Here is a 15,368-nt window from a genome sequence, read left to right as displayed (position 1 = left end):
GAAGATAAACCTTGAACATGTTGTACCTTTTCAGACACAGGGATATGGTAGCTGCTGTTGTCAATGTGTGTCTAGTGCAATGACTCTGGAAATGCCTCTTGGAACAATTGTTTTTCCTTAGCAATTCTCTGTGGTGTTTCTGAAATACCAGGTGTATGGGGTGGATTTTCTCCAGCCAAACAGAATGGGAATGAGATGTGCAGGGTCACCAGGATATCCAGGCTGAGAATGCTGGGGCTGTTCAGCCCAGAGAAGGGAAGGTTGCATGGAGATCTCATAGCAGCCTTCCAGTATCTGAAGGGGGGCTACAGGGAAGCCACAGAAGGGCTGTTTGTCAGAAGTGATTGGACTACACTACACTAGACTACACTAAGTGAGAATGGCTTCCAACTGAGAGAGGGTAGGTTGGATGAGGTATTTGGAAAGGATTCTTTTGTGAGTCTCTTGTGAGTGAATTGGTGAGGGTGGTGAGGCACTGGCACAGGTTGCCCATAGAAGCCGTGGATGCCCTGGAAGAGTTCAAGGCCAGGCTGGATGGGGCTTTGAGCGACCTGGTCTATGGAAGGTTTCCCTGCCCTTGGCAGAGGTGCTGGAACTTGATGATCTTTAATGCCCCTTCCAACCCAAGCCATTCCAGACTACTTTACACCAGATAAAGGGTGTAATCCCCTCTGCGAGGGTGGGTGTGATAACTGCCCATCAGGGAACATTAATCTCATAATAGCCACAGGCTCAGCAGACCAGGGTGGGTCTGTTGTCCCACCTGAAGACAATAATCTAGTCCCAGCTCCCACGGGGCCTGTGTGACCATGACTTAATTAACACTCATGAAGAAAGAATCTTTCAGTTCATTATATCATCACTTTTTATTTTTACACTCCTTCGATTAAAACCTTGAGTAATTACTGGCACTGTTGACTTTGGCATCTCCTCTTAGATCTCCAGGGATAAGCAGTGGACAGGGAGGTGACTCAGGATGCTGGAGTGATGCGGGGGCGGTGTCTAATTTAGGCAGGGACAGTCGGGTGCCTCATCTGGGTGGTTTGGCTGCCTCATCTGGATGGCATGGCTGCCTAGAAAGGAAAAGGACTAAAATCCTGAATGAAAGTCCTGTGACAGGATTCAGAGTAGACCCATATGATACCTGGAATGGCAATGTTCACCATGGTATTGCTGCATCTGACAGGGGGAAAAAACATCTATTCTTTACTTTCTTGCTGGCCAGATAGTATTTGTGTGGAAACTAGGAAAACTGCTTTAATCAGACTAATAGTAAATGTGCACCCTCATCTAGGAAAAAGCCTTTATATTTTTGAGGAAATCTTGATTTGCCTGAGGCAACATGCCTGATTAGCACAGCCCAGAAATATTTGCACAGTGATCTGTCCTGGTGTACAGGTGATTGTTTTACTTGCTTTTGCTATCAGAACCTTTCTCTTCTGCTAGGTTACAGCTACTTAACACTGGCTTCCACAGCATTTAAGGCTGAGTCACCATCTCATAAATAACATACAAAGTACTGCAAGTTTTCTGTACCTTTATTATTATATATCTGTAATTAATGGCCTTATTTTGGAGAACGGAGAGGAGAAGTAGTGTTCTTTGAGCATGTTTATAAAGGCAAAATTGATCAGCATTTTAGGAAGAAGAGCAGAATTTGAACACAAGGGTGAAAACCCAGGCATTGTTTGTGCCATCAGCCCATCTTAGTGTGTTGCTGTTGATTCAGGTAAAACTGAAATTCTGTTGCATGTCCTGGCATGCACTTAATGGTTTGGTCTTAGGGCTGCCCCTGGATTCTCCTTTCTGGGATTGCTTCTCACCCTTTTATGTCCTAAACAGTCTGGGTTTAAGTCACCTGTGATCTCTGGGCTACCAATGATCCCCACTTTGTCCAGGATCTTGTCTCCCAGATGGTCACTTTGGAGCCTGCAGGGCCACTTCTGGAGTATGGCACCCTCTGACTGGATTGCAGAGTGCCAGCTCCTCTCTCCCTTGTTTCAGACAGGCAGCACAGAGGACTGGTCAGCTCTCAGGATGGATCCATTGCTGTGACCTCACACCTTTCAGTGATGAGGAAGGAGGCAATCCTGAGGGTCAGTGTGGTCATCATGAGGCTGACTCATCCATGGAGGACTGGCACCACCACTGTTTTCATCTCTAGTGAACTCATTCCAGCTAGATCTCAAAAGATGAGTTAGAGATCACCTGCAAAAGGCCACCGTGGTGCGGTGATGGAGCAATAGGGTATTGCAGGGTGATGATCCTTAGGCTAGTGACAGCCCATCCCTCAGCTGCCTGAATATGGCATGCACTGATTGAGGTGCTGCTCTGAGGGAAGGGGCTGTGATTAAAGCTTGTCCATCCAGCTCCTGACATCTGCAGTTTGCTACTGAGCATAGAAACAAGGGCTGAGCTGACCAACCCCACCATCAGCCACTGAAGTGCAGCTGCAGCAGTGCTCACTGAGAGACTCCCATGGGCAGAGCAGAGCTGTGCAACCCAAAGCTGGGATGTGAACATCTCACTAGGAGATGTCTCTCCAATGCATTGCACCTGCTACAGGGCAAAACGCGTCTTCTGGCATCTGGAGCCAGGGCCACTGGTGCTGGCAGGGATTTTACAGCCAATTCAGGAGCAGCCATGTGGCTGCCTACTGAGAACTGATACTTACAAAGCCTGAAGCAGCTCATTAGAGGTCAGGAGAACTACAAGAATTGGCCCGGACTAAGAAAAAGGACTGGTCAGATGGTGGCTGCATGCCAAATTGCTTTCAGCAAGTAACAGGGGGGAAAATGATTATTGGTCCAACCAAGACATTAATCTCTCAAGGAGGGATCTAAGTAGATGGTAGGTGTGGTGCTAATCCTCAGTGGGCTGGGGAAGCAAGTCCATGATGTGTAATCTCCACTGCTGACATCTCTTGTGTGAGTCCCTGCACTGTGGTTTCGCAATCCATCAGCTGCAGGATCATCAGCGTGGGAAAACAGAAGTCATGAGAAATGCTTGGGACATTAACATTAAACCTGAAGAAACTTGGGTTTATATTTAGTACCTTGCTATATAAGAAAATTTCGTTTTAGGAACACTCAGCCTAACTCGAGCTGGGTAAACTCCCTGTAAGTGAGAAAAAGCATTTTGCACAAGATGTGCTGTATTTATGGCCAAGTACTGCTTGCTGTGCTCTCAGAAGGGGACACAAGGAAGCCAGCTTCCTCTTCTGCCCTGATTACATTATGTCATTTTCCTTCTACCCAGAGAGGTGGAAGTCCCTCAATCTTATGAGTAAACCAAGCAGTATTTGCCATAAAATATTTAATAATTGTAACCATTGATTTTACTGTCCCATTCCTGTCACTAATTTTTGTGGTAGGTGTATAGTGTACCTGCTTAAACTTTGGCTCATCTGGCAAGAGCCAAATTGATCTGTAATCTTCTCTTACCTTCTTCAACCATCTGTGTCCTTCTCTCATCTCCTGGTGGCCTTGGTACATATTGACCTCACAATGGAAGAGGGGACACCTAAAACATAGTGAGAGAATGTGCTGTTCCACTTGGAGCAGCAACACTTTTCGAGGCTCAGCAAGACCGGAGCATCACACTAAGATGAAAGTGATGGTGACCTACCAAAGAAAGAACTTTGCAGCAGCAACATGTGAGCTGGTGTCCCACACTGCATCACCTCACCTGCAGGGATTAGCAGGAGCTTGGCCTCCTGTACCCACTCTGGCAAGTCTTGGCAGCCCCCCAGCATCACAGTTGTTGGGTCAACATTAAGGGGGATCTCAGGCATGTTGTGGGGCTCAGCTGGCAGCTGTAGAAGCAGAAGGAAGTGAGGAGTGGTTTTCTGGTTGGAGGGAGGCTCTTTGGATTCAGGAGACAGTTTTGATTAAAATCTCATCCCTTTTAAAGGGAAAATTGCTTTAATAAAAGCTGTGTAAACACCAGTGGGCCTCACTAACCTTTGGTACAATTGACTGGCAAGGGAAGCACCCTCTGCAGTTAGACTGGTTTGTTGTATCAGCATGAGGAAAATGGTGAACATAATTATCGCTCAGTGCCTCAGGGAAGTGGAGGAGGAGGAGGGAGAAAACCTTGTCCTGTGACCCAGAGCACTTTGCTCATTCACTGAGTTGAAATTCTGGAGCCCATTACCATAAAGTCCACTTTCCCTGCAGCCTGGCTTTGGCTGCATGGGGGTGACTGCTGGTCGCTCGCCTGTAGTGGGAGGAATGGAATTTGTGAGACAGGCGGAGGGTAATGAGAACTCTCTGCTGTACCTGCTTGTCCCATGCTGGTGACAAAGCAAGCTGTGGCTTGCACAGAGGTAGTCATAAGTAGAACAAGGTCAACTGCCTATTTCAGTCAACATGACAGAAATAGAGTTGATCTCAATAAGATCCCAGCTCTTTCTTCCTGTTAGCTCCTCAGTTCCAATTTTAGGATTGCTGTAATCAAGCTGAGGAAGAAGCTGTTTATCCCATGGAGGGGAAGTTGCTTGAGGCTCAGGCTGGAGAAGAAGAGTTGCTTGAAAATATACTTTAAGAAAGGTTTTGCCTAGCCCATGGGGTGGGTCAGTGTGGTTCAGGAGTTGTTCACATCAGTGTAGCCATGTGGAAGGTATGCTGGTCAGAAGAGCACCTGTTCTTCTTCCCTTCTGGCAGGAGCTGCACTGAAGGAGGGAGGTAGTTGGGCTAAGACATCTAGTTGGCCAAGAACAAGTTTCCAGGTCTGCAAATCTGCACTGTTAAACCGTTAAAATTCTGGCTTTGCATAGAGCCTCCCCTGCCTGCTGCCAGGGAATATTGATGTTCTTTTCACTGAAGGTGAGATGCTGACAGCTCTGTCTAATACAGACAGAAACAGGGTGAGGTGGAAAGTGGCACTGAATGCTAATCTGAATGCAGCAACTCACAGTACAAAGTATGGGCCCTAAACAAATGAGTGAGGATGTTCTCTTAGGACAAACATTTGGAGTGGTTTCATGAGAGTTCCGTTAGTTTTCTCTGAAACACCTGCAAATGCCAAAGTGTAGGGCTGCTCACGGCTGGCTGAAGTGCTTTTCCTTGTGTGGTCCTGCACCCCCTCACCTCTGTGGGCTGGTGGGAGGGCTGGGAGCCTGGTGTCCTTCCACCTGGTTAATCAGGTGAGTGAGCCGTGCCATTCATGCCCCCAGAGAGGCTGTGCAGGCTCAGGTGGCCTTTGAGCAAAGGAGCTGAGCTGATGATTTCCCTGCATGGGTGGTGTGGGCCCATAGGTCCTTTCTGCTCTGTGCCCTTTTGCTGTTTTGGCACAGAGCCTGGTGCAAGGCAGGGGAAGGGGGGTCTGTGCATCAGGTGCTGGCTCCTGTCTCAGTGGGCCAGTGGAGGGCAGGCAGTGAGCAGCAGCTGGAGGCAACACAAGCAGAAAACGCTGGGTTAAAAAGTTGCCTGTAAATGGGGGCAGCTCATGCCAGTTATCTGGGCTGCTATTTGACCCCTGAAAGTCAGGTCCTTATGTCAGTGGGTGAGGCTGGTGAGAGCTCAGCTCCATTATTGACACAAATTTGCTGTCTGGAAGGACTTCATTTGCATTGCACTTTCTCACACCCTGACCTTCAGAGCCTGGCTGATCCTGCAGGCAAGCAGGATCCAAACTGTGGTCCAGGTAGAAGGCCTGATGTGAAAGCTTGTTCTGGAGGATGGGAACCAAGGGCTGCCCTTCCCAAGTTAGGGCTATACAGGGCTGCTGCACAAGCAGGTGCTACAGCAGCACCAGAAACCAGCATCTCTGATGATCTGTTCTGGTACACTTCCAAGTGCAGATAAGTCATAAAGGTCATACTCCTGTCCTGTTTCCCCTTTTGTTTCTGGGGGTGGAGGCAGAAATATGCAAGACAGAGTATGTTGTGGCTCAGGAGAGAGGAGCCACATTGGTCCATGAAAGAAAAAAATAGGAGGGAGAACACATCAAAGGTAAGAGTTTTCCTTTTTTGGCAGCAGGGAGCCATCCTCCCTGGCACTAGAAGCAAAGGCTTTGTCCCTGGCTTTGCAGGGGCGTAGGAAGGCTTAGGTCTGCCCAGGACAACACCTACAGCATCTCCCAGCTGGGGCCCTGAGAGGAGCCCAGCAGTGCCCTGTGCCACTGTGACAGCCACAGCACGGCCTCCTCCGCCCCTGCCAGGCTGCCAGGCCAGGACAATGGACATTTGCCTCTGGGAAGGAGACCTTGTGCACGGCAGGCAGTGTTTGCTGTCACGGCATCGATCGGGCGGGCTGGGTGTGACAGGGAGCGGAATTTGGCCCCGCTGGCCGTCAATAGCTCTGCAGCACTCTCGGCTCACAGCAATTGTCATGGGATGACCGTCTGTGCACTCATTTTCCAACAGAGCCAATCTGAATAATTCACCTTCCCTGATCTCCTTTTGAAGCCAGGAGGGCCTAGCCTTTATGACCCCAAACTGCTGAACAGAGTTGTGGGAGTGACTCCAACTGGACTTTTTTCCAGCCCTCTTGCTCTGCTCCTCATCACCAGTGTCTTCCCCTTTGGCTCTCCTAGGGAGAGACAGTGAGGGATCTCACCCAGGCTCTAAGAAAAGAAAGTAAGACTGTGTCTGGCCCAGAGAGAATATATAAATAAAGACCTTCAGAAAGCAGTTACTTCTTTTCATACTGTTTAATTCCTTTCCTCCCAAGCCCTTGTCCCCTCCTGGGCAGCACAGCTGTGCCTGTCCTGTCCTACTGATGTGTTCCTGTTGTGCTCCCGATGTGTTGCTTCATGCAGGACACACCTGAAGACTTCTTGTAACCAGAGTCTCTTCTGCTCTCTCAGGTACAAGTACCCTGGGGAGAGCATTAAGTGCCTGTTCACTCAAAACAGCTACAGTTTAAATGGGAAAATCATACTGATAAAAGGGGCTGCTATGAAAATAATAATGTCTGTCTCTCCTGCTGAGATTTCTGGCCAGGCTGCAGCCAGAGATGATTAGAGAACCTTAAATAAAAATGAGCAGGTTGGACCCAGGCAGGTTTGAAAAACTAGTGGACTTTACTGAAGCAAACTCCAATTTAATCATTCCTGTGTTGCTTTAAAGGTGGCATATGCAGGCAGGTAAGTGGAAATATGTTTGTTTTGAAGCCCTGGGTAAATGTCATACAGAGAAATTAAAATGTCAATCTGTAGCTGCATTTGTTTAATGAAAGTGTATAAACAAGGCTGTGAGCACATATCATCTCACTCCAGCTTCTTAAAGGTGTTGAACCACTTCCCACTCCTCCCAGTGTGCAGCCCTGCCCACGTTCTGCTGGCAGAAGGGTCGGGGGGGATGCTGGTGGGGATGCTGGAGGCAACTCCCCCAGGTGGGCTTGTCCCCTAATTAATCAAACCAACTCACCCAGCTGCAGCAGCTGCAGGTGTTTGCAGGGTGGTCTTGAGCTGTTATCTGCTACCCAGCAGGAGGAAGCAGGCATGTCTGCAAGGGCTGTGAGGTGAGTATCTGCCCACAGTCCCACGGCAGTGACCCAGAGCTGAGCTGGAGCAGGAGATGTGGGCTCACTTCACCTGCCTGACTGCCTGTGTTTTGCTTTGTGTAAAGGGTGCTGCTCACCACCCTGACCTCCTTGCCCTAACTGTCCTGTGGTGTGCCCAGGGAAGGGACACCTGGCATCACCTTTTCCTTGCCAAACACACACAGGCTGGTAACTGTGCAGCAAAAGCATCCACGTGGAGTTACTATGACAGAGCTGTTGCATTTCAGTTTCTCACTTAAGTCATTTTATAGCAGCTTCCCCACTGGAGATAAGCCATAAAAAGCAAGCAGGAGCACCAGGATGCATCTTTATGTTTACTACAGGCTCTCATTTTCCTTATAAATTCATTTTGTGTACAGTTTCAATCCCACCCCCTTGCTTAGAAGATGAACTGTTTCTCTAAAACAGGTTGCTTCCTCTCGTACCAGACTATCCCTTAAGAGGGAAGCATGTATTTTACTAAGGTGCCTTTAAAAAAAAAATGCTTCCACAAGAAAGGAAAAAATCCTTTTCTTGCAAAAGGCTAACAGAATGGCTAACAGTGGTTTCTCAGCTTTGCCTGTGTAGTGAACTGACATATCTAACAAGGACAAACAAAGGTGCCATGCAATCTACTAAAACCCAACAAGAATCAAAGAGTGCTTAAAAAAACAAATGGCCAAACTTAAGTAGTGAACACACAGAAATTCAGTTTAGCCCCCAAGGATATTTTATTTTAGCCAGTTCATGTGATACCTGATGAAATGTGAGATACAGGTTTGCAGTTGAAATACTGTGCTGGTTAGCACCTGATTTCCCAAGTTTCCCAATTTTCTGCTCCACTGTGTAAGCTGTTGTGTGACTTTAGAGAAGTCACTCAGCCTCTTGCTTCCCATTTCTGCTGGTAAAATTGGGAGCTTGAGTTGCTCTGTTCAAATGACAGTCTCAGGAGGGACAGGCTTTGTTGTCTGTCCTTTGTTGTCTTTACACACAGCCTGTTACTGTGAAATCCCATCTTTGGTTGTTACTGTGCCCCTAAAACCTGGATAATGCTACCCCAGAGAGCAGCCAATATTGGAGTGCCCCATTCTGCAGTCATGTGTTCAACAGGGGAAATGCTTTCTTCATGCATGACTCCAGAGATAGGAATGTTCAGAGCACAGGACAGCACAGCTTCTTCTCTGCTTAGGTGCAGGGCAGGTGCTGTACATGGCTGTGTTGATGAAGGCAATTTTGTTCTGGGTCTTTTTCTAAACCCAAACAAGACAAAAGGTCTCTGATTGTAGATTGGAAGAATGGTTAATGTGGAAGAAATCTTTCAATTAGCAGGAACTGTTTAGTTTGAGAGCACTTAAAGGGTGTCTGTGTTGTTGGTGAGAATTTTGATGGCTTCTTTTTTACATCTGTTAAATATTCAGCAAGTTCTTTTAGCAATCTTTACCCTTTTTGTGAGGATGAACGGGTTTGATTGGATTTTATGCAGTTAGTTTACTGTGAGAGTTTGTGAGGATTTGCTTCAATTCTGAGATGATTTCACTTTGTCTGCTTGTGGTTTTCTTCAAATGTCTGAGCAAGTGCACCATGGTGGCAAAAGCATTTGAGAAAAACAAATGTCAAAATCCCATGTGCTGCTACTGCTGGAAGTGGGAATTTAACTAAGATCTGCCAGCTTTCATAGTAAGAATTCTTGTGTGCTTTTCAGAAAATAGAAGTTCAGTTTTTAGGGAATAGATAAGTCTTGTCTGTTTTGGGTGTTGAATTACAGAGAGCAAAATAATTTAGAAAGCTGTTCATTGAATATGCTCAGAAAAAAAGTCACAGCAGGTTGTGGTTTCTGGAAGTAGGAAAAAGGCCAATCTTATGTCATAGGCTAATAAAATGTATTAAGCATGAAGTCAGAAAAGTTGTGTAGGAAATCCTCTGAAACTGGGATGGAATAGCAACTTACAGTCAACATTCTTAGAAAAATAAAAAGTGAAGTAAAATATGAGACAAAATAACATTTGGCCTCTCTTTGTATTGTAAGAAAACTTGGCAGAGGCTGTGTATCCTTCAGAAGGGAGCATTGCTAGCTGTGAGTAACCTCTGCACAGCTGTCCTGTGAGGAGAACTCCTCCATAGGCAAGCCACAAAACATTTTTTTGGTGCATTGTTAGTACTGTACTGAGAAGTCTGGTCAGAAAGTTAAAGGCTGCTAAATCAGTGATTCCAAGTGTTTTCTAGCAAATATTTGCCTTAGGAGATGTCTAGCTTTGGGAGATGCACAAAGAGGAACACAGTTTCCAGCTGCCCTGGTTGGAGGGTCCATTTCAGGTGATGAATTGAACACAAGCCCACGGGAAGCTCCTTTCCCAAGCCCAAGTGTGGCCTGAAAGGAAGGTTTTGAGGGAAGCACAAGCCACCCCTTCTCTGCTGTGAGCCCAGTGCCAAGCCATGGACAGAGAACTAGCCTGGCAATGCTCTAGTGGTGTCTCACAGTGGCACCTCTGGGGAAGTGACCAGTGTTTGTGGAGTCTGGGAGCAGTGCATTTCCCCATGGAGCTGTTTGCCTCCTCGCTGGGGAGGGCAGCTGTTCATGCAGCAATTGCACAGCTCTGTTAAAGCCTGGTTTGCATTTATGCTGCCAGCATGGGGAGCTTTTAAGCCTTCAGAAGGTAATTCCTCCAGACTGTGGTCTATGCTGGGTGAAGTCACTCTGTGACTTAATTGCTGGAAGTCATTCCCCACATTTGCTGTCAGTGGGAGCTGGAGGTGAAGCTGTTAGAGCTTTCCCCCACTTCCCCTTCCTTCCCAGCGTGCAGGGGAACTGCTGCCCTGCTGTGGTGTTACAGCACTGGAAACCAAAACCCTGGGTTCGTGCTGGATGAGGTGCTGTCCTACAAGGAACATTTAGGAGAGGCAACTGATTGTTTGAAGAATGGCTATGAGGAAAAGGATCTGACTTGCTGTTTACCTTAGAACTATTAATTTAAAAAATCAAGTATTCAGTGCTTCTAAAACCTTGCTCTCTTTTTTTTTTTTTTAATCTGAGTTCCTGGATGATGCTATTACTGCATTTTATACCTTTTTTTTTTTTTTTTTTTTTTTTTTTTTTTTTTTTTGCAATAGACCCAGTTGGATTGGTACTTACAGCTTGCAAATCCCAGTTGAAAAATTAATTATCTGCATACATCCCAGAACCAAAATCTTTGGGGGCTAATTTAGATTCAATGTTTTCTTGCTGACAACTTCTTACTAGCTCTAACTTCATCTTTTCTCCTGTGGCTCAAAGGGTTGGCATTCCTGGTTGTAGGTGAAACGCTTTGTCACTGCCATAGTTAGGAAGGACATGGGAGGATGCATTGCTCTGGAGATGCCACTTTCCCTGCCTCTGACTTAGTGAATTGATATGTGATGGACTGGTACATGATGAGACGTGGTTGCTGAACCAGGAAATGTGTAAATAGATTGCACAGTGAGGAAGGAAGGGGTGCAGAAATCCCGTGCTGCTGCCAGGTACCCTGCTAGTGTGTGTGATGAGCTGATCCATGTGACTTGAAAATCAATTCTCACCTTGTAGTGCTCACGTAGCAAGGGTGAAAGATCATTATTTCGCCCATGTCAGCCTCTGACAGAAAGGATGAAAGGGATTCATGCTTATCCTGGTAACAGGCCCTTAAAATCTTGTCCTCCAGCCCGTGCTGCTTTCCTTTTTACACTGGGAGAGTCTAGTCTAATCTGGACATCCAGGATCTTGACTGGACAATGTGCCAAAGCTGGGTTCTATCTGAGTTTCCATAACATGGAGCAGCTGGATCCATCTTTAATCTGGGGCCAGGCAGGCAGGGATCTCCAGTCCTGGTTGTCTCTGGGCAGTGTGGGGCACATCTCCTGCCCTGCCTGTGATTTACTGCTTTTGTGGGGGGAAATCACTGCTCTTCTACTCCCACGTATTTAGTGTGGGCTCGTTCTGCTCGTCCTTATCTTCTCCAACTTCACCGTTTCTCCTGCAGCTCGAAGGCTGGTTTGCATGCCGGGCTGCAGGTGAAACTCTCCATGGGCAGGGTGGGCTGCTAGGATGCACCATTATGGAGATGCCGCTGTCCCTGTCTCTGTCCCGCTGGCTTGATGCGTGATGGACTGACCCATGAGGAGACGTGATTGCTGGGCTTTCCTCCTCCCGAGCACCTCGTGCGGGCTCGTTTCTGACAGGGAAGGGCCGCTTGGAAAAGCACCTCAAGAGCATCCTCCCGGCTCGGCGCCGCTCGCTCGCTGGGGCTGGGGCGGACGGGCAGCACCGCCCGCTGCGCGGAGCGGGGCTGATGCGCTCCTGTCCCCGCAGCTGGTGCCGCTGCCCGGTTCTGTGGGCCGGGGACACGGCCGGACGCGGGGCGCTCCCGGGGGACGTTCCCCGTCCCGAGGGAGTCGCTCCCGGGGGTCGCTCCTGAGGGGCGCTCCCCGTCCTGAGGGGGGCGCTGCCGCGGGGCCGCGCGCGCGGGCCGCCTCCGCCCGTCCGCGGGGAGCTGCGGCTGCCCCGGGGCGCGGAGCCGGCGCCGCGCCCTCCCCATTGGCTGCTGGTGACGTCACCGCCCCGCCCTCCCGGCCGCCCCCCGCTCTCCGATTGGCCGGCGCGGCCGCCCGTCGGCGCAGGCCCCGCCCCCGCCGGGCCGTACATTTACGCGGTAGCAAAAGAGAAAGTAACGAGGATGGTGCGGGCGGCGCGCGGGTCGCGGGGCGGGCGGCGCGCGGGGCAGCGGGCGCGACACGCACCGGCACCAGCGGCACCTCCCGCGGCGGCCGCCGCCTCCTCCGCGCACCGCGCCGGGGCGCGACGCGCCGGTAAGTGCGGGGCAGCCCAGCCGAGCTGCGCGGGACACGGCACGGCACGGCACAGCGCGGAGCGGGAGTCCGTCCCGGCCCGCCGCGCGGCTCTCTGCGATCGGGGGCAAAACTTCAGCTTCCCGCTTTTCGTGGGCTCTTTCGTTGTTTCCCCTCGCTGGGTTGTCTCCCTCGTTTATTTAAAATTTTAACTGCGTCAGGCGAAGGCGCTCAGCGCGCCCTTATCCTGTTTCTCATGCTAAACGGGGCGAGGGGAGGGTCGGGAAAAGAGCGGGCTGGGAAAGGCTCCCGAGCGAGCCCCGCTCTGCGCGGCCGCGGCAGCTCCGCCGTGCCCCGCTCCTTCCCGCGGCGCGCTCCGTGCAGCGGCGGCTGCCGGCGGTGACAGCGTGACAGGGTGACGGTGCCCCCCGGCCCCCTGATCGGGACGGACGTCTCCGTGCCGCCTCCTGGCCGGCCCGCTGGGGCGGCAAACGGGAGCCGCGAGCGCTCGCCGCGCTCCCGGGGCTCGGTGGAGTTGGTGAAGTTGGTGCTGGGATGGGTTTTTCAGCGGGAGCTGCGGCTGCTCCCGGAGTTGCTGGTGAAGGGGACTCGCTGTCAGAGCTGGCTCTGCGTGTTTTGCGCTCGTCGTCTTCTTGTTACCGAGTGGAAACGGGATTCAAATCCTGCGTGCTGCGTCTTAGCAAATGGGCAGGCAGTGACCTTGGCTGGGGCGGAGGGACCACTCTTTGTAGAAGAGTGAAATGTGCTGGGGAGCTGGGATCTTTCCTCACGGACTGCTGGAGAGCAGCAGCCTTCCGAGGATGGAGCTAGGGGCTTAACTGGGGCTGGATTCGACTCTTAACGGGGAGAGGGAAGTGCAAGGTGCGTGCTTATAAGAATCTCCAGAAGCTAATTTTTCTGCTTTCTTCTGGGTGTTTTTTGTTTAGCCTTACGTGTTCAAATTTGTAACTGTCTCAGGAAATTTATTCACAGGCTAATTTTATTCCAGCATGCTGGAAAAGTTGCATATCACCCCTGACACATTCAGCTATTCAGCTCTTACACGTTCTTCCCTGTAGTAGGCTCAGCCCAGTAGGTGCTTCCTTTTCAGTGAGCAACGGGATGAGGGAACGTGCCTGTGTCATTATCAGTGGTAAGCCTTGCAGCCTGGGGTTTTGGAATAGCTCAGCACCATCTGCGTGTAGCTAAATGCCTCCTGGGTGTCACTGCACAGTCCAGGCTGCTCGTGTGGATTCTGCATGCAGATAGCCCAAGTATTCTCTGCAGCACTGAAAAGGCTTTTTAGCAACTACTGCGAGCTGGTAATTGTCAGAAGGGGTTGTTAGGTTGGGGATAATGGGTGTTGGCAAAATACGTTGTTGGATCTATAGATTTATGTGATTTCATGATCTGTTTTAATTGTCTTTTTTCTTCTTTCCCTTCTGCTTTTTCTTTTCCAGGGTGATCTTGAGTTCTTCTGAACTTGCCAGCGCTCAGCCTCCTCATGCCTCCATCTCCTTTAGACGACAGGGTAGTAGTGGCACTTTCGAGGCCAGTGAGACCTCAGGATCTCAACCTGTGTTTAGACTCTAGCTTCCTTGAATCTGCCTCTTGTGCTGGTGAGAGCCACCCCGGTCTGCTCGGCGCAGCTGTCGTGTCCCTAAAGACTGCTAATCTCACGTATATGCCCTCATCCAACGGCTCTGCACGCTCCCTGAGTTGTGGATGCAGCAGTGCCAGTTGCTGCACTGTGGCAACGTACGACAAGGACACTCAGGCCCAGACTCAAGCGAGCAGCAGCAGCACCCACGCCGGAGCCGCCCCCGCCTGCCCCGCCACCCAAATGGTCAACAGCAATGAGAGCGCCGGCAGCCTGAGCCCGCTGGGCGGCGTGGGGAGCCCCGTCTCGGGCAGCGCCAAGCTCGCCAGCATCAAAATCATCTACCCCAACGACCTGGCCAAGAAGATGACCAAATGCAGCAAGAGCCACCAACAGAACCAAGGGCCTGTCATCATTGACTGCAGGCCCTTCATGGAGTACAATAAGAGCCACATTCAAGGGGCTGTCCACATTAACTGTTCTGACAAGATCAGCCGGAGAAGGCTGCAGCAGGGCAAGATCACTGTCTTGGACTTGATCTCCTGCAGGGAAGGCAAGGACTCCTTCAAGAGAATCTTTTCCAAAGAAATAGTAGTTTATGATGAGAATACCAATGAGCCAAGCAGAGTGATGCCTTCCCAGCCGCTCCACATAGTGCTAGAGTCACTCAAGAGAGAAGGCAAGGAGCCCCTGGTCCTGAAAGGTAATTCTCCTCGTTGCCCAGACACGGTGTGTTGGTTTGCTTTGCAGTGTGTGCTCTCTGCTCTCTGTCAGCCTTGCTGATGGTTGGACCTTGAAAGCATCTGTTTATCTCTGGGAAGGTCTGCGTGCCTCAAGTCACCAGTGCCAAAGCAAATGCCTTCCATGGACAAATCATAGAAGCTGGTAGCAGGGAGGTGCTTGCTTTTCTCCGAATGTTGTCCTTGAGTAGCAGGAGGGGTGAGAAGTGGAAGGAGGAGGAAATGTGCTTCCTGGTGTCTGTCTGTGCAGACAAAAGAATTTCCCCCAGTGCTTGTTCTGAGTATTTATAGCCCAAGGAGCCAAGGTCCAGGAGGGGATACTTCTCTTTTAGCTTGTCAGACTGACCTTTACTTAGCAGCCTTATTTTAGTCCGTGTAAAACTGGGCTCATAGGTGCTGGAGATGGACAGTGGGAGAGTAGGAGGGGAGAGGAAAGACAAGGGGGGGGTCACTTGGTCTGAAGAATTGTGTCATGGACCAGTCAGCAAAACTTGAGGAGCAATCAAGCCTTGCTTTGGTGTCAGAATAGTGGACAGAGGGAGATAATTTGTTTAAAAAGTGATCTGAAAGTGTTTATGAGTGCTTATGTATATATATGGCTTTCCTGTAAAGGTTCCTGTTTTAATATGGAATTTGGTTTATTTCTTGAGGCTTTGGTGGAGATGAGCCCCACCAATTAAGGCATCATCCAAGGACACTTCCTTTTCTTCACTTTATTCTCGAGATCCTATTTATAACGATGCT

General features: G+C 49.8%; 1 protein-coding gene and 1 long non-coding RNA gene across 4 annotated transcripts in view; one reads left to right on the top strand and one right to left on the bottom strand.

Moving 5' to 3' along the window:
• Window positions 1–15,368, top strand: part of DUSP10 (dual specificity phosphatase 10) — a 50,202-nt gene that overhangs the window by 14,012 nt on the left and 20,822 nt on the right. The window contains exons 1-2 of one of the 2 annotated variants that reach the window (XM_079297840.1): window positions 12,134–12,305; window positions 13,745–14,587. In XM_079297840.1, the coding sequence (XP_079153966.1) occupies window positions 13,789–14,587 (799 nt within the window). In that variant the 5' untranslated portion in view covers window positions 12,134–12,305; window positions 13,745–13,788. Of the gene's footprint in view, window positions 1–12,133; window positions 12,306–13,744; window positions 14,588–15,368 lie in introns of those variants that run through there. The other variant, XM_079297841.1, reaches the window with a different exon arrangement.
• On the bottom strand, window positions 848–5,434 carry LOC306798049. 2 transcript variants are annotated; one of them, XR_013773273.1, is made up of 2 exons: window positions 3,444–5,434; window positions 848–1,073 (listed from the first exon to the last, which is right to left on the bottom strand). It is a non-coding gene; the product is annotated as an uncharacterized lncRNA (long non-coding RNA). The 2 variants fall into 2 exon arrangements; XR_013773274.1 differs by lacking the exon at window positions 3,444–5,434 and adding an exon at window positions 1,824–3,426.

Source organism: Erithacus rubecula (genome assembly GCF_903797595.1).
Source record: "Erithacus rubecula genome assembly, chromosome: 2".
NCBI classification, from domain to species: Eukaryota; Metazoa; Chordata; class Aves; order Passeriformes; family Muscicapidae; genus Erithacus; species Erithacus rubecula.
Note: the sequence above shows the minus strand (reverse complement) of the source record. Positions and strands in the feature narration are given on the sequence as shown.